General features: G+C 32.7%; 1 protein-coding gene across 1 annotated transcript; it reads left to right on the top strand.

The window, feature by feature from the left end:
* Positions 1 to 7,155: 7,155 nt before the first annotated feature.
* Positions 7,156 to 7,758, top strand: LOC130665943 (uncharacterized). Its single transcript, XM_057466571.1, has one exon. It carries the CDS (start codon positions 7,156 to 7,158, stop codon positions 7,756 to 7,758), a length of 603 nt encoding a protein of 200 aa, XP_057322554.1.
* Positions 7,759 to 22,308: the final 14,550 nt, after the last annotated feature.

The raw sequence follows: 22,308 nt of genomic DNA, 5'->3' as shown, positions 1-22,308 counted from the left end.
TACTGATGCCACGGTGGCTTTGTGCTATTTCACCGCCGTGGTTCCACGCTGTATCCACCGCGTAATCACAGTGAAAACACCGTGTATGGTGGTAAAGCCACCGCATAATCACAGTGGTAAAATAGAACAAACCCACCGTTTTTCCACCGTGATTCAAATCTGCGAGGGAATCCAATAAGTTATACAAAAAGTTTTTTATTCCAATTATTTAACTGAGTTATAAATTTTCAAACAATTTTTTGTTGCAAGTAGGGTAATTTTTTTGATGCTCTTTAACAACTTGCAATAAGAAATAAAATACAAAACAAAAATTCTCTAGAAAAGAAATTTTCTCTAGAAAATATCCAGCTATAGTGGAAAAATATTTAAAGACGTTTTGAAGACGTTATCGGAAAAAAAACATAATCGTGATTTCTAATGATTAAAAATAAAATGTTAAGAATTATTAAAAAATAATTCTCAAAAATTTTGATAATAAAACTCAAACAATACTTATAGGGTAGAAGTACCGTTTTTGGGCACTTTAGGGCCAGTTTTGGCCACTGGAAAAGTTTTATATAAAATAATTTGTAAAATACGCAATGGCATAATTAGTTTTTTAAATATGTACACAGATATTTTTATTGCACTATTACAATGAAATTTTTTTTTATACGGTTTCATGATTTAGAATAAAGTATTAAATGTCTAAAAATGGAGCAGTGGCCACGAATGGTACTTCTTTCTTATTAATGACAAAAAATGAAATTCGCATGGAATCCATAAATTAAATTGAAATTTTTTGATTATCTAATCGAAAACTCTTAAAATCAGTACACATGGAAGCTTGGTTATGAATATCTTTTGAACGCTTAATTTAATCACCAAAACATAAAACACCATTTTTATAGAGCAGTTAGATTCCTATAAAAATTTGTACTGCGCATTTTATAATAGTACTTTATTGTCGAGTTATAAAATTTATAAAAAAAAAAATTAAATTTGTCTTAAAATAATCAAAATTCAATCTTCAATATCATTTGAATCGTGAGGTTTACGGAAAAAATATAGGATACCTTTTTTGTAGAAAATTAAATTTCCTACAAAATTTGTTTGAAACATTTTTCCGTACAATCAATTAATGATGTGGTATGAATTTTTTCCTATTGCACTGAAAAAAAAAAAAAATAAAAATCTGCGATGAGGAGGATCTTCCTATTAAATTTAAGAGCACACACTTGGTGAGAATTTTTTTAAGGTGTCTAGAAACTTATTTTTCCGTGTCACTTGCAAAAAAAAAAATAATTGATATTTTTGACCAACCCTATTATTTATATATCTATATATTAGGGTGATTGAAAAAAAAAATTTAATTTTTTTTTTTCGCTCTTACCCCCTGAAACGTTAGTGGTGCCGAGAGAAAAATCCTCCCAAAAGATGGGCTCTCTAGCTCAACTCTAAGAGGTCGCTATTTGAATTTTAATTTCCCATCTAATTAACATTTAAAAATCTACTTTTTCACAAAAATTGTAATTACTCGTAAGGTACTCAATGTTTTTCGAATTTATACAAAAATCTTTAAAGCTGATATCTCAAGCTTTCCAAAACCCTACGACAAGTCATAATAATCATAGATAAAACGCCAATCGAAGCTATCTGAATAGTATTGATTTTAAATTTAAAAATGAAATAGTTAATTTTCGATTTTTTTTTGCTAACTTCAATTGGGGATAATTTTGACCTGTCATAGGCTTGAGAAATCAGCTTCGAAAATCTTTATATAAATTTCAAAAATATTCTGCAGCTTACGAGTAATTTTACTGTTAGTGAAAAAGTAAATTTGTACATGTTAATTAGATGGGAAATTAAAACTAACATATCGACCTCTTAGAGTTGAGCTAAAGAGCCTGTTGTAATAATAATTAAATAAAGACATGCCAGGACTGGTTGGTGGTTGAGATGTTTGAAAAATACGCATATTTAAAAATATAACAATATTTTTATTTGTCACAGCACATAATATCACTGGGTTACAAAATTAAATCGTTGATTTATTTTATTAATACTGTTAAATGTCTGAGCTCATGAATACGTAATTAATTGAATGCTGTTCGGAAGTAACTCATCAACTTTAGGTGGACCATGGAGAAGCATCCTATCACAATAACTTCGCGCGGACCTCAGATCCGAGTCTTTCTCCCACCTTACTACCTAACGTCTCATAGGCCAGCTCTTAAGTTTTCCTCTTCTCCTCGACTCCGAGACTTCTCATTGGAGCACAGATACCTACGTCTCCCACTCCGCGGAGAACTTTCTCGAACCCGGCTCTCGGGTATAAAAGAAGGGACGCTTAGAGCGGCAGCGCATTAATTCTTGATCAATCTGACTGGTAAGAATATTACTACAGATAGCGAGCAAGGCTATTACGATTTAACTCACCACAAACTACTCAAGTGCGCAAGCTTGATTAGGCTCCAGATCATTCTCAACACAAACCAGTTCTTTTAAGAACTCTCCGTCAAATTGACTAGCACTTCTCAGCGCTAGCTAACCAGACCTCCGGGTCTTGTAAGAAACTTCTCGTTTAGAACTCTCCGTTAGGTTGACTAGCACTTCTCAGCGCTAGCCAACTAGACCTCCGGGTCTTGTAAGAAAGCTTCTCATCCATTACTAGCTCTTTTCAGAGCTAGTATACGATCAACAACCGGTTCTTCTCAGGACCTCTCATTTGCAGACAACGTAACCAACTCAAACGGTCTTTCTCAAGACCAAATCGGTCTTTCTCAAGATCACCACATAATTTCTACGTAAGAATTCACTTCAATACAAAACAATCTACCGGCAGACTACTCGTCTGAACAAATGCAAATTATAAAATTGAGCTCGAGTAATTGTTTGAGATAATTGAAGTAATTAATCTGAGTTTATTTGAACACTGATTTGATTGTAGAAATGTCATGATAATGAGTAACATGAATTCAGAGGTTACTGAGCGAAGTTAATAGTTGAACACATTAATGATTATTTTTTAAGAGCACCAAATGCATAAATATTTGAGTTCATTGAGTTCTAATAATAATGATCACTTAATTAATTGATTTGAATGAGCTTATTATAAATTTGAGTGTAGGTTGAACACTTAGTTGTTGGAAAAAATGTTGTTGAGGGGCAAGGTTCATAGTGCTAGTATGTTCCAGAAATTACCAGAATGTATTAGCTATACTAATGACCATTGCCAATCTATGTATAGTGGTTAGTTCTTACCAGTACACCATCCTAAACGGACCTGTATCTTGTATCTATATACATTGTATTATACTTGTAATATACTTAATGTAATAACCTCGAATACTAATATCTTATTTATTAATCACCTGCCCGTCCTTATCATCAGGCTATGGGCCTAGATAACGCGGGTATCCCATTATAAAAATCAAAGCGGTTATTAATTAAATAAAGTAATTAATTAGAAGCACGTGAAAAACGCGCGGGAAGCATCGAGAAGTTTCGATAGCGTGCAGTGGCGTGGAGTTCGTCATTGTGAGACACTAAGCGTACGAGCTCGAATAATTTCGGCGGGAAAACCGTTGTGTGCTGTGACTAGCGTAAAAGTTGATAGTGTCGATTTGTGGTTGTTAAGTGATCAGTAAAAAATGGCTTTTTCAATTAAAATAGATCTCCTTACCAGAGAGAATTACCGGTCGTGGAAAACAAAGATGAAGGGTATTCTAATGAGTCATGAAACGTGGAAATATGTTGTTGGTGAAAAAACCAAACCCAGATAAGGAACAGAAGATATCGCAGCGTGGGTCAAATAGGACAGAAAGGCGATGGCAGATATTTTGATAGCATTGGGGACAGACGAGGCAGCAGCGTACGATGACTTGGAGACGTCGAAGTAAATCTGGGATAAGATCAAGGCGACGTACGAATCTGGGGGACCGGCGCGAAAAGCGTACCTTCTAAAAAAGCTGACTTTGTCAAAGATGACAGAGGGATATGATGTGAGGAAACACATCACCGAGTTCATAGAGACAGTGAAAAGACTGCGAGAGGTCAAGCTGGAGATAGCCAATGAGATGTTGGTGATCTTGTTGTTAAACAGCTTACTAGAAAGTTACACAGTGTTCAAGACATCCATAGAAACACAGAAGGAGTTACCAGCACTGGACGAACTCAGGGTCAAAATTCTGGAATACCAGGAGGGACATGCAGAACAGCATGTCGAGCCAGCACAAGGAGCAAGTATTCGAGGCAAAATCAGAAGAGACAACGTGGACAAAATGGCGGAAAGCCAAAGGCGTCGAGTTCTCGGTACGAGAACTTTCGGCGGGAAGTCGAATGTTTCAAGTGTCATAAGAGAGGGCACATCGCAAAGAACTGCCCAGAAAGAAACAGAAAAGAATACAGTAGTGCGAGAAATGTGAATGAGTCATCGTTAAGTACCAGTGAACAAGCTATGTACAGTAGTAGTAGTAACGCGTGTTGGATTATAGACAGTGGTGCGACCAGTCATTTGTGTAACAGTAGAAATAAGTTTAGTGAGTTTAAGCCTAAACATGCAGAGTTGAGCCTGGTAACTGATAAAAACACTAAAATATTGGGAACGGGAAACGTTTCGGTGAAAGTGTCGACGGGTAAAAGACAATTAAACATCGGGTTTAAGAACGTATCATACGTGCCAGATTTGAGAACAAATCTATTCTCGGTGGCACGGGCCACAGACTTTGGACATACAGTGACCTTCAGGAAAACTGAAGCGGTAGTGGTAAATAAAAATAATGATGTGATCATGCGCGCGCAGAGATGCGGGAATCTGTACTTTATAAAAGATATCAAAGACAGTGTTAACAGTGCCGTAACTAGTGAAAAACTAGGGATAGATAAGTGGCATGAAAAGTTGGGGCATGTAAATGAGCGAGACCTGAAGCGCATGGCCAAAAATAAATTGGTAAATGGCTTGGAAATAAGTGATAGTGAAAATTTATCAGAGTGTGAGGTGTGTATACAAGAAAATCAGACCAGATTACCTTTTCCCAAGACCAGTGAACAAAGAACTCAGAAATTATAAGAAATAGTGCATTCAGATGTATGCGGACCAATGAGACACACATCTAACTCAGAGAAGAGATATTTCGTTACCTTCATTGATGACAAGTCAAGATGGTGTCAAATATACTTGATGAAAAATAAATCTGAAGTCCTGGAGAAGTTCAAGGAATACAAGAACGAGGTGGAAAACCAGACCGGGGAAAGGATAAAGGCGTTACAATCAGACAACGGAACGGAATGTTGTAACGGGGAATTCAACGAAAATCTACGGAAAAATGGAATTCGGAGAAGGTTGAATGCACCTCGCACGCCCCAACAGAACGGCATTGCGGAACGAAAAAACAGAACATTAATAGAGATGGTACGATGTATGATGTGGCAGACAGGGGCACCCCCTCACCTGTGGGCCGAGGCGTTAAGCAACGCAAACTATACAAGAAATAGATGTCCGACCAGTGCGTTAAACGGAGAAATACCGTATTTTGTGTGGTGGGGAAAACTCCTCACAGTGAAACACATGCAAGTGTTTGGAACAAAGGCTTTCGTCTTGGATAAGACGCAAAAGCGCGAGAAACTAGACTCCAGGTCAGTACCAGTGGTATTTATAGGATATGCACTTGCCTCGAAGGCATATCGTGTCTATTTTCCGCGAGATAGATCACTGAGAACTACACGGGATGTGAAGTTTGTCGATCAGATTGGTTTTAAGGGCGAATATAAGGAAATATTTGAAAACGAGAGAAACACTGAGGTAATAGAGGAGCAGTGCGAAGAGCAGTGTGATGAGCAGTGTGAAGAACTCGAGATGCCGAGCGGAGAGCCGGAGAAGCCCGAACCAAAAACGAAACTAGAGAGACCCCAGAGAAAGAGAGGGGCAACAAAGTCTTGGAAAGGCGTAAAGTTACCCAGCAAGAGAGGCCGGGGACGACCGATGTATATTCGGACAGGATCGATAGGAAGACCGAAGAAAGTATACGTCACAGTACCAGATGAACATAGTGGGGATGACCACGAAGCTGCTATCGAAGGAGAGAATGAAGGAATAGAAGATGATGCGATGGAAGAAGATGTTTTCGCATATCTGACAGTGACAGAAAATCCGACTACATGGAAACAAGCGAGCAAGACAGAAAATGCGGACTCGTGAGAGATAGCATTAGAAGAAGAGATGCTAGCTCAAATAAAGAATAAGACATGGGAAATCGAAAAGAGACCCAGAAACATAAAGGTAATCGGAGGTCGCTAGGTATTTTGTACTAAATCTGATGGCAAAAGAAAGGTCAGATTAGTAGCAAAAGGGTGTTCTCAGAGGCCAGGAGAAGATTTCACCGAGACATTTTCACCAGTAGTGAGGTCAACGTCGGTGAGGATCATGGCAGCGATAGCAGCGGAATATAATTTAAAGATCCACCAGATGGACATAGTGACCGCGTATTTAAACGGTGAATTGCGCGAAAGTGTATACATGGAAGTGCCCGAGTGTATGTATGAAATTATCGAAAAGATAAGTGCGGGTGAGCCCATCGGTTTAGGCGGGAAGATAATACGCGACGGGAAAATAATAGGAACCGTAAAGCGCTGGAGAGAGGGCTTGAAAGCGGGGAGTGACAGTGTATGTGCTCTGAAAAAGTCGTTGTATGGGTTGCGCCAAGCCGGGGTTGAGTGACATCGAAAATTAGTAGATAGAATAAATGTATTAGGTTTTAATGCAGTGCCACAAGACAAATGTCTGTTTGTGAACCGGAAAGGTGACAGTATGATGTATATAGCAATATACGTAGATGATATCTCATTAGCTAGTGACGACGAGGCCTGGATAGGTGGAATAAAGAAAGCGTTGTCAAAGTCATTCGAGACCGAAGATCTCGGACTAGTTAAAAGTTGTATAGGTATCGAGTTTGAGCGGGACGAAAAGTCACGTGTGTTCTTGAGACAGAGACAGTATGCCAGGGCCATACTTAAACGTTTTGGGATGGATGAGTGTAAGCCGATAGACACACCCGTCGAGGCTAAAAGTAATTTAGTAAAACCAGAACGTGTGAGTGAATCGGAAATGAATAAGTATCCGTACCAGAGTTTAATCGGAGCGTTGTTGTATCTTGCGATAACTACAGGCCAGATATAATGTACGCGGTGAATTATTTAAGTCAATTCAATACCAACTACAATGTCGAGCATTGGAAAGCCGCGAAAAGGGTTTTGAGGTATTTGAAGGGTACGTTAGATTACGGGTTGAGATTTGAGCAAACCGGGCTAGCTCTATTTGCCGTTGTAGATGCTAACTGGGGAGGGGACTCAACGGATCGTAAGTCGTTTACAGGGTATGGATTCATTCTGGTGGGATCTGTAATTAGTTGGGAAGCGCGTAAACAAAAATCGGTGGCGCTCTCAAGTACAGAGGCAGAGTATATGGCGGTAGCAGAGGCTACTAAAGAGGACCTATACTTGAAAGGCCTGTTAGTTAGTTTAGGTATACAGGAAGAATCAGAGACTGTCACGATACCGAATGATAATCAGAGCGCAATCAGTATGATCAAGAACGATGTATATCACCAGCGTACTAAGCATATAGATGTAAGACATCATTTTGTAAGAAATGAATATGCGTATGGTGTGATAGATGTAAAATATCTGTGTACAGAAAGAATGCCAGCAGATATGTTTACAAAAGGTTTGAGTGCTATTAAACACAGAAAATGTGTGAGCAATATAGGTATTGTAAATTAGTGTGTGTGGGCTTGGATTAGTATGCACGCACTATATACCTTGAGAGAGGGTGTTGAGGGGCAAGGTTCATAGTGCTACTATGTTCCAGAAATTACCAGAATGTATTAGCTATACTAATGACCATTGCGAATCTATGTATAGTGGTTAGTTCTTACCAGTACACCATCCTAAACGGAACGTGTATCTTGTATCTATATACATTGTATAATACTTGTTATATACTTAAAGTGATAACCACGAATACTAATATCTTATTTATTAATAACCTGCCCGTCCTTATCATCAAATCTCATGAGAATAAGTAACATAAATTCAGAGGTTACCGAGCGAAGTTAATGATTGAACACTTAATAATTACTTTTAAGAGCACCAAACGTATGATATTCGAGTATATTAAATCTCGAGAAAAGTAAACACTAAGTTTAATTGATTACAATCAGTCTAATAATAATAATTTACACTGATTTTAAATGGGTTATGAACACGGGGTAGCATGATTGCAGAGACTACCGAGCGAGAATAATATTTTAATTTAATTAAAATATTGAGCATAATATTTTAATTTAATTAAAATATTGAGCATAATTATACTTAATTAATTATAATATTGAGTCTTTCATTTATATGTGCACTCCCTGATTAAACAACTGAATCCGACCGAATTAAAAATTTTAATTTTGTTATATTCTGTCGAATTCTGCAAAACAGAATTCAACTGAATTAAAAATTTGAATTTAAATTGAACAGAATAAAACCGATTTAAAAATTTCAAATTCGTTTTAATTCAGTTTAATTTGGATTTAGAACCAGAAATTCGAGAATTATTTTGGAATTAATCAGAATTAAACCGAATAGAATTATTTAAATTCGTTTTAATTTGGACAAATCTACTTTTCCTGCCGAATCAGACAGAATTCATTATTAAGTTAGGTACCGAATTAACAGAATTTATCAGAATTAAATAGAATTAAAAGTTTAATTCTGTTTAATTCGATCGAATTCAGTTCTCTAATCAGGGCTTAAATTAATCAATTGATGAATAATTAAGCGCCTGGAATCGTTTACGTCGGAGTAAACTCTTCAAAAACGTGGTCGTTGATTACTTGAATTCTGAGTTTTTGATATTAATTATTTTGTTGAGTTCTGATTTGTGAATTATATGAATAATTATATAATTTTGGGGCTCGATGATTTCTTGATTGATTTAGATAGTTATTTTTATTTATTTTCTCGAGATAAGTGCGAAATAATGAGATTAATTAGAGCACGTGTTTACACTTGATAGGTATATAAACGTAAGATAACGGTGTCGGTCTTCTCGACACGAGGCAGGAAACAGCAAATGCGCATGCGCTGCATTGCGCATGATTGAATTTAAATTTATGGAAGAGGCCCCAGGAGGTGCTGCCTCTACCTGCCGGAAGTGCAACTACATTTGAATTCAAATGTAGTTGTGATTACGCAACAGAGCCCATCTTCTGGGAGGATTTTTTTCTCGGCAACCACTAACGTTTCAGACGGTAAGAGCAAAATAAAATTTTTTTTTGAATCACCCTAGTATATATATATATATATATATATATATATATATATATATATATATATATATATATATATATATACTAGGGTGATTCAAAATAAACATTTTTTTTTTCAAGTCTTCTTTTTCTTCTTTAAGTCCCCTGGTTAAAAAAGTGAATTAAAAAGGATTAAGAAGCACACATATTTAATACTACTTAATACTCTTCAATACTCTTAATTCTTCGGAGAATTCAGATCGAACCTAAAATGAATCCTTTTTAATTCTCCTTCATGTAGCGAAAATATTATTATCGTTTTAGGATTAAAAAGAATAAAAAAGGATTAAATATTTTTAATCCTAACTTATCCTTCTGAATTCTAAAATAATATTGCAATTTCTGCTCTCGCGGTGGATTGAAAAGAAAAATAAAGGATTAAAAGAGTTTAATTCTAACTAATTCTTTTTAATTCTAAAATAACTTTGAATTTCTGTTCTCGCGGAGGATTCAGGAGAATAAAAGAGGAATCGGAAAAATTTAATTCTAACTAATTCTTTTTAATTCTAAAACAATACTCAATTTCTGTTCTTGTGGAGGATTCAAGAGAATAAAAAAGGATTCGAAGAGTTTAATCTTAACTTATCCTTTTAAATCTACAATAATATTAAATTCCTGTTCTCGCGGAGGATTCAATAAGATAAAAGAGGATTGGAAAAAGTTTAATTCTAACTAATTCTTTTTAATCCCTAGCGAATTTGGTAACACCGAAAAAATATCTAAAACATACCTGGTGTTTGAGTATCATTTTGGTATGTTTTCAGTAGAATTCTAAAAGTACACTCAAATTATACTTATCCATAATAATAATTTAGGTATTTTTTTTAAACAATTTATACCGAAGTTATACTGAGATAAAAAATTTAATTTTTTAGATATCGATATGTTTAATGTGTTTAAGTATATTAGTAGAATAATTTATGTATGTTTTTTAATAAATAATTCAAAACAAAAAGCGATAATTGGCTGAGGCTTCGAACTTGTGACGTCTCATTTGAGTGTCTCGTGAAGTTCTTATTGCGCTGTCATAGGTCTTCATGAAATAAACAATTTTATTTTTATTTATGGTTTGATTTTTTTATGCATTATATTTATGTTAACTTTCTATGCTATTATTGTAATAGAATCAAAAAAATAATAAATTGATGAAAATTGTATGTCTATCAAACACAAACAGAAACATTTCCTATAGCAGTGAAATTTTTAACTTCCCGCTAAGAAAATTGTAAATTTTCAAAAATTCGGGAAGTTATTGGTTTCGGTCCGATTTACGAAAATCGAATTTCCATCAGATGTCGACGTTTTGAGGTCCGAGGGAGCTATTCTGACTAATTTCACGATGATGTCCGAGTGTATGTATGTATGTATGTACGTACGTACGTACGTATGTAAATACCTGTATCTTTTGAACGGATGAACCGATTTTGAACTTTAAGGTGTCATTCGACGCGGATTGACAATATCTTGAAGCCGAGAGAAAATTGAGCTTGATCGGTAGGGCTCGTTCAGAGATATTCCAAAAATAAAGTTTTTTGAAAAATGTTTTTTTTTGATAACTTTTAATGTGCTCGATAGATTGATTCCAAAATGGACTGGGCTCTAGAGCTTTATAAGCCGCGTCGAATGCCACCTCAACCATCAAAATCGGTTCATTCGTTCAAGAGAAACCGTTGTCGAAAGAATTAAAAAAAAAAAATTTTTTTATTTTTCCTGAAATATCACAAAAACGACTCGATAAATCGAATCCAAAATTTGATCAGCTTTAGAACTTGACAAAACGCGTCGATTGCCGCCTCAACCATCAAACCCGGTTAATTCGTTCGCGAGATATCGTGGGAGAAAGAAATGCTAAAAAATGGTTTTTTACAAAACAATGACATACAAAAGTATTTGCGAGCTCGAAGAGCTTGAAAATGTATTCACAATAGTGTTTTCGAGCTCGTTGAGCTCGAAAACAGCGGGAAGTTTCAGGGCTGACCCGCAGGGTCAACTTATAGACCGATTTTTTTTTATTGTGGTACAATAAAAAAAAAAGTAAATAAGTATTTACTACTCAAAAGCATTATAATACTAAACACTTAATTGAAATAGTAATTTTAAAATTTTCTATATAGGCAATAAATTTTTTATACATAAAACTTCAAAGAAACATTTTTCTTTTTTACCAGGTAAAAACTTATATAGATAGATATTGTCCTCAACCTCTCTGATTTCGGTATAATTTGATTATAAATCGTGCTTGAAATAGATATTTTTTCAGTATCATTTAAGTATGAAAAATTCAAAATTTGAATATAATCTGGGTATTTATTGGGGATTTTTCGTAAAGCATACCGAAATATTCATCAATTTCTACTACACCGGAAATAAACCCAAAAGAAACTTAAATTTTCGGTATAAAAAAATCCGCTAAGGATTCTAAAATAATATTCAATTTCTGTTCTCGCGGAAGATTCAAGAGAATAAAAGAGGATTCGGAAAAATTTAATACTAACTAATTCGTGTTAATTCTAAAATAATGTTGTAATTTCTGTTCTTCCCGAGAATCCGAGAGAATAAAACAGGATTTGAGAAAGTTTAATTCCATCTTATTTTTTTTAATTTCAAAGTCATGTTGCAATTCCTGTTCTCGCTGAGAATTCGAGAGAATTGTAACCATAACAAAAAAAATTATTTTTCATTTAAACTTTGAAAAAACAAAATAATAACGACTAGTAATTATTTATATATTAAAATTTTATTCTGGGAAAGAAAAGAAATAATAATTTTATACGTGAAATTTTATTTTTTTTTATGGAGAAATTTTTGGAAAAAAAAAGGAATTAAAAGAGAAAAAGGCAACGGAAAAAAAATGTAAGAGTGATCGTGAGACCCTCGCCGACCGACAATCTGGCGGGAGAGAGTAAGTGAGCGAAAGTTAGTTCCGCGCTCACCGCTACAGCGTGCGGGCTTCTTGGATATGGACACTTATAGTAGAAGTGTTAGAAGCAAATGCAGCGGACGTTATCGTCAGACATCACTCCACTGCTACCAAGTGAACTTTGCGTAGCAGAGTGGGAAGTACGTACTGGTAGTGGCGCAGTATACCCTGCACCACGTCCTATATATATATATATATATATATATATATATATATCTGGTATAGATAATATATTAGATTTGGTATAACCAGTGGTCATCCCCATGGACAATTCGGGATCTCCATCCCAGTTCGGGCCCTCTATATTTTTCTTGGGAATAGTTCTTTATTCTATTCGATTTCTCTGAAGAGAATTGAAAAGTATCAAAAATTTCTAAGTATAAATTCTTCTTAATTCTATTTAATTCTCTAAAGAGAATTGAAAGTATTGGAAATTTCAAAATATGAATTCTCCTTAATTCTATTTAATTCTCTGAAGAGAATAAAAAAGTATTAAAAATTTCAAAATATGAATTTTCCTCGATTCTATTTAATTCTCTGAAAAGGATTTAAAAGGATTAAAAATTCGAAAATATGAATGCTCCTTAATTCTATTTAATTTTCTGAAGAGAATTTAAAAGTATTAAAAATTTCAAAATATGAATTCTCCTTAATTCTAGTTAATTCTCTGAAGAGAATTTAAAAGTATTAAAAATTTCAAAATATGAATTCTCCTTAATTCTATTTAATTCTCTTATTTAACCAGGGTCGGGCAAGTAATATCGTACAATCAAAGGATAGTTTAATGTGACCAGGATTTGAAGCGTCTGTTGATAAAATGATATATGCCAGTGTTTAAATGCTCAACTATTTTCTTAATGTATAAAGGACTTAGTACGTTCAAAACTAAAGAAATTGTTTTAGTCTTCGCAAGTGAAATTCGCGATGCAATTTGAGAGTCCAGAAATGAAACTTGAGATAATTTACTGTTAAAATCAATTGGAATACTATTTATTTAAGAGCTTAACATCCCGCATGAAAAAGCTATACATCGTTAAAAATATATAAAAATATATATGGTGAATATGTGACAGGTATATAGCGGCAAAAATATATATATATATATTTATGTGATATAACGGACTTTTGAGGGCACGATTGCGTCTACAGTTCTTATCCGATCTTAATGAAATTTTCTACACTTATTTTATGTGTAATTACCACGGTTAAGGTCGAAGATAGGCTGAATCGGTCGATTAGTTTAGAAGTTATGGCTGTTTGAAATTTTAAGGATTTTTCTAAGAAATTAGTTTTCAATCACTTTTGAAGTCCATATAACTTTAAAACTAAAACTCATACATAATTTCTGTAAAAAGTATTTTAAAGCTTGACTAATAAGCTTTAATTTATGACCTTAAACTTTATATTTTGACCATTTCTTCCAATAATTTGATAGACTTGAAAATTTTAATGGAGTCAGAAAACGTTGAAAATATGGTTCTCATTCGAAATAATTTAGGCTTGTCCCATTATAATCTGGTTTCGTCAGTTGTATTTTACTATGCACAAAATAACCTGTAAATTTCACTGCTATTTTATATTTTTAAGTATTTCTTTTATTATTTATGATGTATCGAATGTACCTCTAATCTCTATGATTATCACTGGTTTTGTCATTCCGATGGCGCCCACAAATCTTAACGGATCTTAATGAAATTTTTTACACTCATTCTATAGGCGATTACCTTGATCAAGTTCAAAGATGGGCTAAATCGTTCGAATAGTTTTGAAATTATGACTGTTTGAAATTGTCATGGTTTTTCGTAAAAATCAGTTTTTAATCACTGCTAAAGTTTATATAACTTTAAAACTAATATTCATAGGCAATTTCCGTAAAAAGTATCTGAAATCTTGTCGAATAATCTTTAATTAATGACCCTAAGTTTCATGTTTTAACTTTTTCTTCCAATAATTTGATAGCCTTAAAATTTTTATTGAAATCGAAAAATGTTGGAAATATGGTTTTCATTTCACATAATTTCAGCATTTCTCATTATAATCCAATTTTGTCAGTTGTATTCTATTGTGAAGAAAATAATCTGTATATTTCACAGCTATTTTATATTTTAAAAGGATTTCTTTTATTACTAATGATGTTTTAAACGTACCTGTGCGTCCTATAATTATAACTAATCTTGCCATCGTAATAGCGACTACAAATATGATCTCATACTAATTAAATTTTCTATACTTTGTTTACGTGAAGGATAATTTGGTACATTACCTATATAATGTTTTGTCAAATCAACTATCTGAAGTTCTCTATCGAAAATAGTCGTTGTCTTTTTTTACTCTCACTCTTGGAAAGCGAGCCTAATTTCATATCGTGACTATACAATAACATAAATCACAAGATAGGTATATATGAAATTTTTTATATAGATCAATTGAAAAATCTACCTTCCATTTCGGCTGCCGAATGGCCTTTTTAATAATATATTTCTTTTTATATAATGTTTTATATTTCTCTATATATCATTTTATATAATGCTCAATGTATTTTTGTCATATATGTAATTTATAAAGTATAATATAATAAAATTTATATATATTTTGACTCATATAATTAGTGATATATTCTCTGTATGTAAAAAAACTCATACGTTTAAATCTATGGTTTGCGGTTTATTGTAGTTATATTTTTTCAATATATTAAAAATTATACACTAATGGAAAAAATTGAAGGATCAAAAAAAATTCTAAATTTTTAGGCGATTTTCAAAAGGCTCTAACTTTGAGAGAAATGGTCGTACAAGAAAAAAAAAAGAAAATTGTAGCTCCAAGTATCTACTTTTTGGATTAGAACTTGAAAATTTTTTAGCGTCAGCAATTATTGAGTAATCTTAGAAAAACCAACGACAAAAAAATTTTCTTTTTTTTTGGTCTCCGGGCGTGGAAAAATTATTTTTGCTTAACCACTATAAGGGTCGGATACCTCCATTATTCAGCTTTAATTTCTTTTTTTATGGACCTTGATACGTCCACTTCTCGCCGAGATATCGGTCTTCAAATGGAAAAGGATTTTTTTGTCTTTGATTATCGATATCTCAGAAACCAATGATCGCACAGAAAGTTAATGGTGGGTTTTAAAAACTTGAATGATTTCTCTTCAACGATTAGCCATTGCTTTTTCGAAAAAAAAATTTTTTCCTATCGTCACATGAATTTAAAAATGCAACCAAAAAAGGGCTTTTTGTGGTTTTTTGGAAAATCAAACGCTGAAACGGAAATATTGTGGAAATCGATAATGTTGACTGTGCATTTTACAGTTCAATATGTCCACAAAAACCCTGCAGAGAGCCAAATTAATCTAACGAGCCGTTTTTTTGTTTCACGCGATCAAATTTTTAAAAAAATTAAAGGATCACGTTTTTTGCTCTGAAAAGCTTATAATCTTTAACAAGATGAAAACAAACATTTTTTCAGAGCTTTGTCCACAATTTTATTGCAGACAGTGCTTAAATTTCCAAAAAAGAAAAAACAAAATTTTCAAAAAAAAAAAATTTTCAAAAAAATTTTTTTTTGAAATCACTTTAGGAAATTTACAAAACCAACACCCAATAATTTTTAACACGTTTACCTCGCTGCATTCCGTGATTTTAGTGATCTCTCAGTCATTAAATTCAAAAAAAATTTTTTTTTTTTGAAATTTTTGTTTTTTCTTTTTTGGAAATTTAAGCACTCTCTGCAATAAAATTGTGGACAAAGCTCCGAAAAAATGTTTGTTTTCATCTTGTTAAAGATTATAAGCTTTTCAGAGCAAAAAACGTGATCCTTTAATTTTTTTAAAAATTTGATCGTGTGAAACAAAAAAACGGCTCGTTGGATTAATCTGGCTCTCTGCAGGGTTTTTGTAGACATATTGAACTGTAAAATGCACAGTCAACATTATCGATTTCCACAATATTTCCGTTTCAGCGTTTGATTTTCCAAAAAACCACAAAAAGCCCTTTTTTGGTTGCATTTTTAAATTCATGTGACGATAGGAAAAAATTTTTTTTTCGAAAAAGCAATGGCTAATCGTTGAAGAGAAATCATTCAAGTTTTTAAAAGCCACCATTAACTTTCTGTGCGATCATTGGTTTCTGAGATATCGATAATCAAAGACAAAAAAATCCTTTTCCATTTGAAGACCGATATCTCGGCGAGAAGTGGACGTATCAAGGTCCATAAAAAAAGAAATTAAAGCTGAATAATGGAGGTATCCGACCCTTATAGTGGTTAAGCAAAAATAATTTTTCCACGCCCGGAGACCAAAAAAAAAGAAAATTTTTTTGTCGTTGGTTTTTCTAAGATTACTCAATAACTGCTGACGCTAAAAAATTTTCAAGTTCTAATCCAAAAAGTAGATACTTGGAGCTACAATTTTCTTTTTTTTTTTTTTTGTACGACCATTTCTCTCAAAGTTAGAGCCTTTTGAAAATCGCCTAAAAATTTAGAATTTTTTTTGATCCTTTAATTTTTTCCATTAGCGTATTTTTCTCGATATATTAAAAATTATAGTTTTTACATACCTATATTTTTTGAAAAGCTGCCTGATAGCATAGTAATGAAAATTACGAACTAAAATGCATGGTTCTTATTATGTAACATACCATAGTACGAAAACTATGTATAGTACCATATATTTTGCAATATACTGTAAAACGTGTAAAAAATATACATCATACTGTATATTAATAAGTATACTATTGTCAATACATCTATATATATGCTAAACATGCATTAAAAAAGTTCTATTGATAAATCAATAATTAATATATTGCAGCAATATATTTTTTTCAATATATCATCATATATTAATACGGCAAAATCATAAACATTTTTTTATAGATTGTACAATATATCACAAAATAATTTTCATGTATTTTAAAGTATATTTTTTCACATATAACGTTCTTTCATGCGGGATTATAATGGAAATAACGAAAAAGTTATGCGGAACCCCAAAATACTTACTTAATCAGAGACAATTTATAGGAAATGAAATTGTCTACAAAAAGACTATGTGATGGTTTATATATCTAATAGTTTTGTCGGAAAAGTAAAAAGATCTTGAAATTTACTACAACTCGACTTTGAGCTTCAATAACTTTTGAAGAGATGGATTCATAAAAAAAATCTGTCTATCGGTTGACCCTGCGGGCCAGCCCCAAAACACACACACACACACACACACACACACACACACACACACACACACACACACACACGCACGCACACACACACACACACACACACACACACACACACACACACACACACACACACACACACACACACACACACAGAAACTCGGACATCATTCTAAAAATAGTCAGAATAGCTTCCTAGGACCTCAAAACGTCGACATCTGATGAAAACTTGACTTTCGAAGATCGGGGTGAAAACTATAACTTCCCAATTTTTCGAAAATCGTCGATTTTCTTAGCGGGAAGTTAGAAATTTTTTTTTTTCGTAATTCGCCAATATTTTCGACTATACTTGATTAAATGAACTGAAATTTTCAGGAAATTTGACGGCCAACAAGCTCTTTCGATTGCTACCTTAAACGTCTAAATCGGTTCATTAGTTAAAAAGTTACAAAGAGTTTACACACACACACACACACACACACACACACACACACACACACACACACACACACACACACACACACAAACACACACATACATACATAAACTCGGAAATCATTCTGAAAATAGTCAGAATAGCTTCCTAGGACCTCAAAACGTCGACATCTGATGAAAACTCGATTTTCGAAAATCGGGGTAAAAACAATAACTTCCCGAATTTTTGAAAATTTACAGTTTTTTTAGCGGAAAGTTAAAAATCTGGGCATCGGTTGCCCCTGCAGGCCAGCCCCCAAACTTTCCGCTGTTTTCGAGCTCTAAGAGCTCGAAAACATTAGTATACATACTAGGGTGATCCAAAAAATAACAAATTTTTTTTTTTTTCTTCCAAACAGGTTCAAAAGTTTCATTTAGATAAAAAAAGACGCCTGTGAAAATTAGAGCTCTTAATATTAACATTAAGAGGTTCCTTATCGCACTTTTCTATTTTCCATAAGAATAACATGGGAAAAATTTTTTTTACGTCTTCTGATTTTTATAAGTAGCTAACGATGCGTCATAGGAATAATTGGCAGGCATATTTTCGTAGGGAATTGAATGCTCTACAAAAGAAGATTCTTATCATTTTTTGAGGAATCTATTTGTTTAAAAGTTATTTGAGGTTGAAGACGAATTCATATTAAATTTTGAGATTTTCTACTTTTCCGGCGAAACTATCAGACTTATTACAAAATACCATTGGACCTTTTTTGTAGAAAATTTTATTCCCTAAAAGTTATTTCGAATAAAGTTTTTTCGAATTCCGCATTGTTTTCTAGTTATCTTCATTTTAATGTGATGCTCATAAAAAAATAGTCTTCTGATCGATTTTAAGAGCTTGACATTAAAATAAAAATAACTAGAAAGCAATGCGGAATTCGAAAAAACTTTATTTGAAATAACTTTTAGGGAATAAAATCGTCTACAAAAAAGGTCTGGTGATATTTTGTAATAAGTCTGATAGTTTCACCGGAAAAGTAGAAAATCTCAAAATTTAATATGAATTCGACTTCAACCTCAAATAACTTTTGAACAAATAGATTCCTTAAAAAATGATAAGAATCTTTTTTTGTAGAGCATTCAATTCCCTATAAAAATATGCCTGCCATTTATTCCTATGACGCATCGTTAGCTACTTATAAAAATCAGAAGACGTAAAAAAAATTTTTCCCATGTTATTCTTATGGGAAATAGAAAAGTGCGATGAGGAACCTCTTAATGTTAATATTAAGAGCTCTAATTTTCACAGGCGTCTTTTTTTATCCAAATGAAACTTTTGAACCTGTTTAGAAGAAAAAAAAAAAAGTTTGTTATTTTTTGGATCACCCTAATACATACATCATCGAGCTCTTCGAGCTCGACAATACCTTTGCTTCCCTTCTTTATGAGCTTTTCAAGCTCAAAAGGGTTACGCTTTATGTTAAAGTTTAATAATTTAGAATCCAAAATAATGAATGAATGAGCGTTTTTTATATACACTGGTCACAGAAATTAAGAGATAGAAAAAAAATCCGAAATTTTTAGGTGATTTTCAACATGCTGTAACTCGGTGAAAAATGGTCGTATAAAAAAAATAAAAAAAGCAAATTGTAGCCTCAAGTTTCTAGTTTTCAGATCTGGACCTCAAAATTTATCATGTACGGTTCCGGAGTAATCATAAGAAAACCAACGAAAAAAAAATTTTCAAAATTTTTGCTGGTCTTTCAATACCTCTATGGGCGACAATAAATTTTTTTGAATAATCCAACTGTCTGACTTTTCTCGGAAATTTTATGCCCTTTAATTTGGTGGCCTTAAAAAGTCTCTTCGACGATTTGGCGCCGAGTTATCATTGATCAAAGCAAAAAAGTCCATTTCGGCTTTGATAATCAATAACTCCGGATGTATTGGTCGTACAGAGAATGGAAGCAGGGTTTTGAAAACTGGAAAACATTCTCTATAAGGAAAAATTAGTGGCATTTGATAGAAAAATTTTTTTTAAAGCGATATTGTTTGGTAAAAAACAGGTCAAAATTCACAAATTTAAGGATATTCGGAAATCTTGCTATAACTTTGGATCTAACGGATGAACAAAGGATATCTTCGACTTTTTTTCAACCTCAAAGTGTCCAGAAAAAACCCTGAAAATTTCAAATCGCTGCGATTTTTCTTTCTTAGTGCCCCGAAGCTTTGAATTTATCGATTTTGTCAAAAATCACCATAATTGGTAGTTTCTTGGTTTTTGTTCATTTTTTCGATTTGAAAATGTTTTTTCTACCGATAAACTTCATTTCTTCGATCAAAAAGATCGATTATCGAAAAAAAATGAAAAAAAAACAAATTTTGAAAAAATTTTTTTTTTTTCAAAATTTTTTTTTTTTTGTATCTGCAATGATTTATCATTGTCAAAAAAAATTCCTAAAGTTTTTTTTACCGCTGTAACTGCATTTGCTTTAAATGTCAACTTAACAAGCATACGCTTTGGGTAACTCTAATGCCGGCGGTAAAAAAAATTTTAGGAATTTTTTTTGACAATGATAAATCATTGCAGATACAACAAAAAAAAAATTTTGAAAAAAAAAATTTTTTAAAAAAAAAATTTTGAGAAAAAAAAAAATTTTTTTCAAAATTTGTTTTTTTCCAATTTTTTTCGATAATCGATCTTTTTGATCGAAGAAATAAAGTTTGTCGGTAGAAAAAACATTTTCAAATCGAAAAAATGAACATAAACCAAGAAACTACCAATTATGGTGATTTTTGACAAAATCGATAAATTCAAAGCTTCGGGGCTCTAAGAAAGAAAAATCGCAGCGATTTGAAATTTTCAGGGTTTTTTCTGGACACTTTGAGGTTGAAAAAAAGTCGAAGATATCCTTTGTTCATCCGTTAGATCCAAAGTTATAGCAAGATTTCCGAATATTCTTAAATTTGTGAATTTTGACCTGTTTTTTACCAAACAATATCGCTTTAAAAAAAATTTTTCTATCAAATGCCACTAATTTTTCCTTATAGAGAATGTTTTCCAGTTTTCAAAACCCTGCTTCCATTCTCTGTACGACCAATACATCCGGAGTTATTGATTATCAAAGCCGAAATGGACTTTTTTGCTTTGATCAATGATAACTCGGCGCCAAATCGTCGAAGAGACTTTTTAAGGCCACCAAATTAAAGGGCATAAAATTTCCGAGAAAAGTCAAACAGTTGGATTATTCAAAAAAATTAATCGTCGCCCATAGAGGTATTGAAAGACCAGCAAAAATTTTGAAAATTTTTTTTTCGTTGGTTTTCTTATGATTACTCCGGAACCGTACATGATAAATTTTGAGGTCCAGATCTGAAAACTAGAAACTTGAGGCTACAATTTGCTTTTTTTTATTTTTTTCATACGACCATTTTTCACCGAGTTACAGCATGTTGAAAATCACCTAAAAATTTCGGATTTTTTTTCTATCCCTTAATTTCTGTGACCAGTGTATTCACTCACAATTATGGTGAAAAATTAGCTCAAAAATAAGTATTTACGTGATACGTTGTATCTATATCGTGTAAGTATATTGTGATACGAGCAAACATGACGATTTTTAGGCAGTTACTTTCAAAGACTTATATAAAGAAGAACATATTAGTTTTGAGTAATTTTGTTCAGTAATTATGTTGTTATTCAATGGAAAAAGTAGATATCGATTTTACATTCATTATTCCGTCGACGATATCTCTCGAACGGATTATCTGATCGGGACGTTGTTGGCAGCAATTAGATGCTTTCATCGATTTTATAACGTATACTGTTTTTTAAAATCCGTGACGGAGACGCGAACAACCCCAGTACCGTATGCGGTCACCCACGTGTGTATATCAAATTTTAAATTATAAACAATAAGTACGACTCAAAATAATAATATTTAAATATTCATAAATAATGATATTAAATTCTAAATAAATAAAGTAAAGGTGTGCCTGGATCAGCTCCTCAGGCTGGATTAGTGCACGTAGGTGCCAGACCGTTTACATAAAATGGACAAAAATAATTCATCAGGGGAAAATTTGCGAGGAATGATTCGAGCAAGCAGCTTGTTCGAAGCGGATAGCAATCGAATGAAATTAAAAAAAAAGAAATAATCAGAAAATAAGCACAATTAATTATATAGAAAATAATAAAACAAATTAAATACAGTAGGAGAAAGACCCAGGAAAAATAAATACTGAGTATTTCCCCGAAAATTGTTGGCTTAAATTATTTATATAACATACCAAAATTTTTGATACAATAGTTTAATTATAAATGTAACTTATAATCATAAATAAACCTCTGAGGATAGAATCTATATAAATTCAAAAATTCAAATTTAAATTCAATAATAATAATTACTATATTATAATAATTCCCTTTCAACAAAATAAACAATTCATCAAAATTAATTAA

Source organism: Microplitis mediator, chromosome 3, assembly GCF_029852145.1.
Source record: "Microplitis mediator isolate UGA2020A chromosome 3, iyMicMedi2.1, whole genome shotgun sequence".
NCBI lineage: Eukaryota > Metazoa > Arthropoda > Insecta > Hymenoptera > Braconidae > Microplitis > Microplitis mediator.
Note: the sequence above shows the minus strand (reverse complement) of the source record. Positions and strands in the feature narration are given on the sequence as shown.

Bases quoted from the DNA above. Each gene is read 5' to 3' on its own strand.
- LOC130665943 (XM_057466571.1), top strand. From the start codon at position 7,156: ATGTACGCGGTGAATTATTTAAGTCAATTCAATACCAACTACAATGTC.